At 39.8% G+C, this 10,674-nt stretch overlaps 1 protein-coding gene and 1 non-coding gene across 2 annotated transcripts; both read left to right on the plus strand.

Annotated features, from left to right (window-relative positions):
• The first annotated feature begins 5,659 nt into the window (after nucleotides 1-5,659).
• LOC109257332 (olfactory receptor 6M1) lies at nucleotides 5,660-6,607 on the plus strand. The gene has a single exon (XM_019433362.2). It carries the CDS (start codon nucleotides 5,660-5,662, stop codon nucleotides 6,605-6,607), a length of 948 nt encoding a protein of 315 aa, XP_019288907.2.
• A 769-nt stretch (nucleotides 6,608-7,376) lies between these two features.
• LOC128776294 (U6 spliceosomal RNA) lies at nucleotides 7,377-7,479 on the plus strand. Its single transcript, XR_008421375.1, has one exon. It is a non-coding gene; the product is annotated as a U6 spliceosomal RNA (small nuclear RNA).
• The last annotated feature ends 3,195 nt before the right edge of the window (nucleotides 7,480-10,674 follow it).

Raw genomic sequence — 10,674 nt, forward strand, 5'->3', positions numbered from 1 at the left:
AAAGACTCCTCCCTCATTGTCTTATCTGAACACTCGTGGAAGTTCTTCGCTTCTTTCTTGAAACTCAGGCAATATACCGCAGAAACAAAGAAAGCTTACAGGATTGTATAATGTGAGCCTTGGAGAAGTTTTACCAAAAACCAGAGGAATGGTGATTTGAAAGTGGAAATTGGGAGCCAAAAAATACCACCAACAATAGCAACAATAATACGGAGCCCGTCCTCCAGCCCTGCACCCCTTGCCCTCTGGTACAAGGAAGGGACGAGACTTGTAGGAGCCACAGGGCAATCAGTATCCTCCAGTGAAAGTCAGATTTGTGTTATGATAAAAAGGTGCTAGGTTTTTGGGTAAAAGGGGAATGTTTAAAGGAATTTTCATTGAAAAAATATAAATATTAGGGAATACAGTGGATACTTTTGGCAAGCTTGCAGCTGGGGATAAAGTCAGGAGGTTGGGAGAACAGAGTCGAGCTGGGCTGACTCCAGCTCCAAGGGCTTCTCTTTCTGAACAGGAACATGACAGGAATGAAAAGCATAATGGCATTTGCTACGTCTCTCTGGAATTTGAAATAAAAACATTTTAAAAACATCCTACGCTGATAAGAGACAGAGGTATTGGATGGCATCTGAAACTCTAGAATATTTATTACTGGAAGACATTTTCTATTTTATCAATCACTTAAAAAAGACAAAAAGTTTTTTTAAGTATTCATTCTCCTTTAAGTAGATAGAGCAAAACCCCTGGGGAAATCCCTGAGGAGCCACTAACAGGACTATTTGGCACCTTCTAAAACTTTGTAATTGTGATTAGGTAGTTCAAAACCACCATTCTTTTATAACAATATTAATTAACTTCCTTTGACCCATATCCCCAAGAGCTGTTTTCATCTAAGTCTCTAAGGCAAATGAGCCTGTGAAAACACACAGTTCATCCACTTATGAAAAAAAAGTTCATAGAATAAAGGAAACTTTATAGAGAAAAGGAACAAGGCGACTTTAAAAAAAAATACTCATTCAAATACTTGAATTTGGCGATTTAGAGTATTCAAGACCATTTAGCAAAATAAATCTTCAGTGGAAAACTTAATATTCTAGTAACCATGAAGGTGGAATGAGATACCAAAACCTATAGTAAGTTCCCCTCCCTAGGCTGTCACTTAGCAAGGATGCCGTAAGGATTCTGAGTCAGCCACATCTAAGCCAGTTAGTTGTAGGAGTCTCTCTCTTCAAAACAGCCCAGTTACTAAATAATTCGAATAACTGAGAATTAACCAGAGCCAAAAATAGCCTTCTTGCAAGGGGAAAAAATACCTGTGAACTGAGAATCAATGATTTTCTGGGCTAATTTGTTTTAATGGAGTCAGGGAGGATCTACTCCAGTAGAGCTGATTCATTCCTGCAAGATTTTCAAGACTCTTAACGCTTTACTACCACATTCTCTATCTGCAAAACCAGACTCTAGAATCATGTTGTGCGGATCTCACCAGGAAGTTGTAGGGCAAGGAAGAGACCTAGATCGTTGAGGTGTTTAAGACCTGCCATGGCGAAAAGGGGCAGTATTTGGTTGGAAAGGTCAGAACATGAACGTGCGTTTGGAAGTTACAGTTTTCCATTCAAGACAGGAGTTTTTCATTCAGCCAGGGCTAAAGCAAGACAGTGACTTCCAAGTCACTGAAGGCATCCAAGCCGTGACTGGATGGGCATGTGGTTAGGACGCTAATCAGCAGGACACATATTGGGTTAGATGGTTCAGTGACTTAGTCAATTTTATCTTATCTTTAAGAAGTATTTCTATGAGCTAGAAATGGAATTGGCAAAAGAAAAGTTTCAAAGTGCAATATTTGGAGTAAATCATTCACACATAATAATCGAAGTTTGAACTTCTTACTATGTCTGCACGTACGAAACATGTTGGGAGAATCTTACATCATCTATACAATCAGGGAAATGTAAGTATACTTTTCCACATATCTTTTAATTACTAATGTATTACTTCTGCTAAACATATCTTCTTGTGTGTGGCCTCTCTGATCTGTCATATTCTTAGTGGGGTCATATGCAGATCTGGGGGCTTCCGATTAAGTATGCATTAAAAATATCCCTCAGTCCCAATTAAACTTTCCATAATTTATCGTTATTTATTCAAGAAACAGTTTGCTGTAATTATTCATCTCCTTTAAGTTTATCCCAATCCTTTCTGAACAAAACCATATTTTTAGCAAGAATCTGTTATCGTCATGTTTATGATTTAATTTAAATCTCACAGTAGCTCATTTTGAATGTTGTAATTATCTAACACTTGAATCTGAAAGTGTGAACTATCATTTGCCTGTTGAACAACCTCATGGAAATAATAATACAACACACACACAAAACAGAAAACACAGTACCTCCGACAGAAAGTTCACTCAAGGTTTCACATGCTATAATGTTGGTATAGGTATTCATAATTATCCACTTCTGTGTGGTAATTTATAGAATCATTCGAGAGCTTGTTTACTGGAGAATGAGTTAGAATCTTTGAGGTGGGGAAGGAAATTGAAAAGTAACTGGAAATAAGACTTGAAGACACTGAATGGATCTTATAAATGTATGGTCCAACATTTTAATTTTTCTGATAAGAATACTGACGTCCAGGGACACTGGGCTGGCTCAGTCAGTGGAACATGCGATTCTTGATCTCGGGGTATGAAGTTCAAGCCCCACGCTGGGTGTTGAGATTACTTAAAAATTAAAATTAAAATTAAAAAAATAAAGAATACTGAAGTCCAGAACACAAAAGGAGGCTTTGAAAAAAAGAGCAAGAGAGAGCACAGCAGCTTACCCTCGCTGAGGCATCAGCTACCCAGAGTTAGGTGTGACGTACTGAGATTACCTCAGAAAAAGAACCCAGGAAAGAGATCTATAAGTGATTTTACAGGCCCTGCTACTCCAGTAAGCTGGTAAAATCTAATATTATAGGAATAAATCTTTTTTGGATTCTTTAATATTATGACAGATATAGAACAAGTATCTTATTAGAAAATAACGGTATTCTACGGAGTAGAAACAGCTGCACAAAGATTTATGTGCAAGAATATTTATTCAGTCATTATCTATGTGGGAACGAAATGCTGATCACCTAAATTACCAAAGCTAAGCAAATGGCTAAATATCTCACAGTCCCATCCATAGAATCAAACACTACACGACCCTTAAAAATGTGTTGTGTGAAGGAAGGTCTGGTAGGTGTTGGATGTGTCTGTTACCTTAATTGTGGTGATGATATTATGGGTGTTTGTATATGTCCAAACTCATAAAATTATGCATATTAAATATGTGCAGTTCTTTGCGGTTGTTATGTTTTTAGGATTTTCTTTCTAAGCGATCTTTACACTCAGTGAGGGGATCGGTCTCCCAACCCTGAGGATCAAGAGTCACATGCTCTTCTGACTGAGCCAGCCAGGCACCCCTATGGGTAGGTCTTTGTGTATCAATTGTCCCTCGAAAAAATCTGATTTTAGAAAATGATTTTATAGAGGGGCACCTGGGTGGCTCAGTAGGTTGAGTGTCCGACTTTAGCTCAGGTCGTGATCTCACAGTTCGTGGGTTCAAGCCCCACATGGGGCTCTCTGCTGTCAGCGCAGAGCCTGCTTCTGATCCTCTGTCCCCCCCCCCTCTCTGCCCCTACCCCACTCTCACTCTCTCTCTCAAAAATAAAGATAAACATTTAGAAAATGATTTTGTAGAGTTCTAGTAATTGACATGGAAAGATGATTTTTTTTTTGAGAGAGAGAGAGAGAGACAGAGACAGAGAGAGAGAGAGAGAGAGAGAGAGAGAGAATCCCAACCAGGCTCCACACTCATCACAGAGCCCGTTGTGGGGCTCAATCTCATGACTAGTGAGATCATGACCTAAGCCGAAATCAAGAGTTGGACACTCAACCGGCTGAGCCACTCAGGTGCCCCAAAAGATGAATGATTATTATTAAAAAAGAAAAATAAGAAAAGCTAGCTACAAAATAGTATGTCAGCATCAATTAGTTTAGATATATACGTATACGATGTAATTTTGAAACGGCCCAGAAATACATTCGCCAAAATCTGGTCATTGTATCCCTAACAGGTTTGATTGCAGATTATAATTTTTTTTTTACATTTGCATGCTCTAATTATTTGCACTGGGAAAAAATGTGAGGGTTTTTTTTGTCATGGGAAAAACTTCAAACAAAAAATGAAATAGGAACTTTTTTATCTCCGAGATGGGGTAGGAGGGGAGGTGGGAAAAGGAAAATGAGGGGAACGGCTCTAACCTATCTGTTAAGGAAGAGCTAAGTAAAATCTAGACAAGGAAAGCATTGAACTTAAAGAATGGGTGCTTTTAACCTGAAATGGGATACTGTGCCAAAGAACACATCTCAGATACTGGGATAAAGAACAACTGTATGATCTTGATGTACACTTTGATGATTTCAACTGATCAAGTAAATGAAGTAAGCTAAATTACCTCCATTTTGCCATCCTGTGTATAATGTGTACCTCTCTGGTTTTATCACATTGTATAACATCCTCTTAAATAATCAGCCAGAAATAAGTCAGACAAAGACAAAAACCATATGATTTCGCTTATATATGGGATCTAAAAGTAAATAGATAGAGAGAGAGAGAGAGAGATAGATAGATAGAGAGATAGATGATAGATAGATAGGATTAAGAGAACCAAACTTCCACTCATAAAATAAGTCATGAGGATGAAAAGTACAGCATAGGGAATATGGTCAATAATACTGCAATAACGTATAGTGACAGTAACTACACTTATCATGGTGAAACTGAGTAATATATAGGATTGTTGAACCAATGTCTTGTAAACCTGAAACTGATATAACATTGTATATTCATTATACTTCAATAAAAAAATAATAATCAGCCAGATATTTGATGTATATATTATTACATACTTCACAGAATTTGTAGAAGGTAGGTTTTGGACACAGGATATAACCTAAAGATAAAATATCCAGTATTCCCTTCTGATGTGTCATCTAAAGTGATTAGCAGGAAGCCTGAACCATTGTCCATTTCAGATATTTCTTGTCTGTTTCCATAAATCTACTTGTGTAAGGAAAAGACTTTCAAAAATGAGAGACTCTGGAAATCACCAAGTATCGGAGGCAGGGAGAGTCAATCTTTATCTCTTACTCATGGCAGGTCATCATTATCAACTGTCAAAGCGAAAGAAAATTTGTTATAGAAAAAGCTGGAAAGTATTTTAAAGGATTTCTCTCTCAGTGACTGTATACTTCAGAAAAAATAGTTCTAGCTAAAGTGTGAGTCAGTACTTTATAGCATATTTTTAACTGGGAACATGAAGCTGGCTGCACTGAAGAGAAGTTTCATTTAATGAGACTAAATAGAATTTCATTACTGGAAGGAAGCTTAGAGGTTTTTTTAATCCAGTCTTCTCCCTTCATTTTATGGAAAAAGTTGTGTCTAAATGGTATTTTGACTTTCCCTAAGATGCACAAGAATGATTTTCTGATCAAGGGCTAAACCCCTGACCCATCTCCCAATGTAAGGCACTCTCTACAACACATTTTCAACAGATATTTATAAAATTATCTCCCAAGCTGATCTTCCTTTTCTTGTTTCTTAAGGGAGACGCTGCCTGCTGTGTAGCCATGCCCATGGGAAATTGGAGCACAGTGACTGAATTCACCCTGATCGCCTTTCCCACTCTCCTGGAGCTTCGAATACTCCTCTTTGTGGTTCTTTTGCTGACTTACACATTAACAGCAGTAGGAAACATTGTCATCATCTTCCTAATATGGACTGATAATCACCTGCAAACCCCGATGTACATTTTCCTCAGTAATTTGTCTTTTCTGGATATTTTATACACCACTGTCGTTACACCAAAGTTGCTAGCCTGCCTCCTAGGAGAGAAGAAAACCATATCCTTTGCTGGCTGTATCACTCAAACTTATTTCTACTTCTTTCTGGGGACAGTGGAGTTTATCCTCCTAGCAGTGATGTCCTTTGACCGCTACGTGGCCATCTGTAACCCCCTGCACTATACCATCATCATGAACAGCAGGACCTGCCTCCTGCTGGTTCTGAGCTGCTGGGTAGGAGCCTTCCTGTCTGTGTTGGTACCAACCATTGTAGTGACAAGGCTACCTTACTGTGGAAAAGAAATCAAGCATTTTTTCTGTGACATTGCCCCTCTTCTACAGGTAGCCTGTGTAGATACTCACCTCATTGAGCAGATCAACTTTCTCCTATCTGCCCTTGTCATCCTGAGCTCCCTGGCATTCACTACTGCGTCCTATACCTACATCATCTCCACCATCCTGCGCATCCCCTCGGCCCAAGGCCGTCAAAAAGCTTTTTCTACCTGTGCCTCTCACATCACGGTCATTTCCATTGCTTACGGGAGCAATATCTTTGTGTATGTGAGACCCAATCAGAACTATTCCCTGAATTTTGACAAGGTAGCTGCTGTCCTCATTACAGTGGTGACCCCTCTCCTGAATCCTTTTATTTATAGTTTGAGAAATGAAAAGGTGAAAGAAGCGTTGAGAGAGACAATAAACAGAATCATGTCCTTGATACTAAGGATAACCTGACATTAGTGCTTAGTACATCACACATTTCTTATCTTCAACACATTCATTCTGCATGAGTACTGTGCCATGTTGGCATTCCAGAAACGTGAGACTGTGTCAACAGGATGAACAATGACCATACCGAACTGAAAAAAGTTCTTCTTACATCTAGAAAAAAAAATTGAATCCATAAACCCTTGTACATTCATAGCTTTAAACCATGAAACATTACCTAAGTAGGACCCAGAGGTTTCCAACTCTAGTCTTGACTAAGTCAGTTTATTTTCCAGGTGATTTTGACCATGTCACAACTTACCTGAGACTTGCTGTCTCCATCTCTACATGAAATAATAGGTAATAAAGTATCACTGTTTGTCATAAGACATTTAAAGTTAGAGCATTTTAACCTCTTGTTAGGCATGCTTGAAAATTTCAAGAGATTCAGTTTCCACCTCTTTTATTTACCTAGATCTCATGTGGTACGAGAAGTGAGGAAAAAAGAGGGAAGACTCAGGATGCCATCAAGCCTGTGTCTATAAACCTGAGTGAGTGCTCTCTTTGGCAGCACATATACTTTTTTAAAAAAATGTTTAATGTTTATTTCATTTTTGAGAGAGACTGACAGACAGAGCATGAGTGGGGAGGGGCAGAGAGAGAGGGAGACACAGAATCCGAAGCAGGCTCCGGGCTCCGAGCTGTCAGCACAGAGCCCGATGCGGGCCTCAGACTCACACACCATTAGATCGTGACCTGAGCCAAAGTCAGACGCTCAACCGATGGAGTCACCCAGGTGCCCCTACAGTACATATGTTAAAACTGGAACAATGCAAAGAGGATCTGCGTGGCCCCTGCACGAGGGTGACATCCAAGTTCATGAAGCCTTCCATGTTGCTCAGTGGCAGATGGTAACTAGACTTGTCATGAGGATCATTTCATAATGTATAAAAACATTGAATCACTATGATGTACTCTTAAAACTAATTTGTGTATCAATTACATTTCAATAAAAAAAAAAGTCACTGAAAAAGAAAACCCAAGTGAAAGGTAGAGATGTTGGCCGAGAAAAGGAACATAAGAAGGGCAGGTCATGAATAACTTTGGTAAAATGTTTAATGGAATTTGGGGGGTAAAAGCCAAAATAAAGCAGGTGAAATAGTGTGCATACATAAAGAAAATATAATCATAGTGAACACTTTCAAGAAGGTTAGCGGATCATCAACAATAGCCAAATTATGGAAAAGCCCAAATGCCCATTGACTGATGAATGAAGTATATGTATACACACACACACACACACACACACACACACACACACACATACAATAAGGAAGATTTTCAAATCAGAGCTCCCAGCTGTTGTGTTAAAAGTCAGATATATTAGTTCTTTTCTCAGTCACTTAAATCGTTTGCGATCTAAATATCTCTTGCCTTTTTCGGACTCTAAAAGAAAAAAGAAAAAAAAAACAGAAAAGGACTGCCTGGGTGACTCAGTCAGTTAAATATCTGACTCTTGATTTTGGATCAGGTCATGATCTCATGGTTCATGGGATCAAGCCCTGCGTGGAACTCTGCTCTGTTGGCAAGAAGCCTGCTGGGGATTCTCTCTCTCCCTCTCTCAAACTAAATAAACATTTTAAAAAAGGAAGGGAAGGGAAGGAAAAAAAGCCTTAGTTAAATTGTACAGTCCACAGAGGTGCCTGGGTGGCTCAGTCAGTTGAGCCTCTGACCTAGGCTCAAGTCATGATCTCATGGTTCATGAGTTCAAGCCCCGCATCGGGCTCACCGCTGTTAGTGCGGATCCTCTGTCCCCCTCTCTCTCTGCACCTCCCCTACTCATGCTCGCTCTCTCTCTCTCTCTCTCTCTCTCAAAAATAAATAAACCTATAAAAGAACATTTATTGTAGAAGTACTCTCAAACAGTGGTCACCATTATAATCATTATCACTTATGACCATTCTCTTTGTCCTACACTTTCACAGCTTTAAAAAAAAAACAAAAACAAAAACAAAAACAAAAAAAACCTTTGTATTATTTTGTTTTGTTAACAACCATTATTCTTAGACAGAGTTGGCCATGATGATACCATACTCTCAGGATATTAGACAAAGAGCCTTGTAGAAAATGGGGGTTTTTTTTGCCTGAAATGCAATATGCACGAACTATAGACAAAGTGTCCATAAAAAGGGTTTCCACTAGTTTTTCTACCCTTTCTCTTTCAGGCAGTATCACATGTAGGAGTTGGGACCCAATTCCCTCTTGACCTCACCAGTCTGTGGACACAAAGCAGGTCACAATAAAATTCCAAATGTCACTGGCACTTGCCTTTCTCACCCAGACACATACCATAAACTCTCACTCTCCTATGCAATTACTACAAAGTGTTTCTTGGATTCCCCAAGAGATGTTTCATGTGTAGGTATGAACTTCCACCTAATACTATCTGGTTCTGGCTGCCCTTTGCTGATTTACGCCTTTTTTGAAGAGGCTCGAAAGCACAACTTTCTCATTGTCACTGCAGACTATTCCCTCTGTAAGAAAGTGGATGTAAGTGACGAAGAAGCTTTTGGTGTCTTTCCATGATCCCAAAACAGCAGACTACTGAGATGCTGGATATGCTGCTCTGTGCTCTGATGTATCTGCTATAGGGACACGAAGCCATATCCCAAGTAGAAGTTAGGAGAATCCCCATTATCCTGCTTCACTACCTGGGCACAGATGTAACATGGCTTATGCCCTGTATCTCAAAGAGCCCTTCACCTTCTTCATATGGCCCCTCTGCTTATAAGATTTAAAAATGAATCCACGTGACGTGGGTAGGTAATCAGTATCTGAAACAGATGCCCTGTTATCTTCACCACCATGATGCTACCCACACGTGCCCACCATCTCCAGCCAATATTCTGATATAAATTGACTCAGAATTTCTTTGCCCACCAGCATGTCACATATCCTAGTCTCCATCTGGGACCCCTAAGGCACATAAGTCAGACAGAATTCCGACATAGTATATTTGAATATCTGAGACAACTTTATAAGAACTCTCACATCCCATCCAATTCACACAACTGTTCTCTGAGTAAAGTGAAGAAACTAGAGCACTGTTGTACATGCTCCGTACTGCCCTACATAAAACAGAGACAAAGAAGAGTAAGATATTAGGGGGCGCTGGGTGGCTCAGTCGGTTGAGCGTCCAGCTTCACTCAGGTCATGATCTCGTGGTCTGTGAGTTCGAGCCCCGCGTCGGACTCTGTGCTGAGAGTTCGGAGCCTGGAGCCTGCTTCAGATTCTGTGTCTCACTCTCTGCCCCTCTTCTGCTCACACGGTCCATCTCTCTCTCTCTCTCTCTCTCTCCTTCAAAATGAATAAACGTTAAAAAAAATTTTTTTAAAGAAGAGTAAGATATTAAAATTCTTGCAAAAGGAGTGCTCATGAATGCCTTAGGAGTTTGAAAGTGATTAGCAAATACAAGAAAAATTCTCTGGATACTGTTATATTTAGAAATGTAACCCCTAGTGTTTTAATATAATCAAACAACAACAAAAAGATTCAATAATAAACCCATCTTAGTAGCAAACTGAAAATCCACAAAAATCCATTCTTTGAATTTAGTAATTTACCAGGTTTAGCCCTGACTGATAGAAATTTTATGCTCTGCCTTTTTTTTTTTTACTGTTTACTTATTTTTGACAGAGAGAGAGAGAGAGAACATGAGCGGGGGAGGGGCAGAGAGAGAGGAAGACACAGAATCCAAAGCCGGCTCCAGGCTCCGTCCGAGCGGTCAGCACAGAGCCCGACGCGGGGCTCGAACTCACAGACCTCGAAATCATGACCTGAGCTGAAGTCGGACGTTCAACCGACTGAGCCACCCAGGCGCCCCTATGCTCTGCCTTTTTAATACCTAATCACGTTTTTGTTTGTTTTCATAAATACCATAAGGATGTTCTTCATCTTCTTGGGGTTAAAGTTGAGCATTAAGCTTCATTAGTAACACACTCTAACCACCAGGGGGAGTGCAAGACACACGTCACCTGCCACCCACCTCTCCCCCACCACCCCTCCACACACACACACACACACACACAACCCCC

This window comes from Panthera pardus, unplaced genomic scaffold, assembly GCF_024362965.1.
Source record: "Panthera pardus isolate Hobbes unplaced genomic scaffold, ASM2436296v1 HiC_scaffold_12, whole genome shotgun sequence".
Lineage (NCBI taxonomy): Eukaryota > Metazoa > Chordata > Mammalia > Carnivora > Felidae > Panthera > Panthera pardus.

Excerpts from the sequence above, each read along its gene's own strand:
- LOC109257332 (XM_019433362.2), top strand. The coding sequence starts at position 5,660 with ATGCCCATGGGAAATTGGAGCACAGTGACTGAATTCACCCTGATCGCC.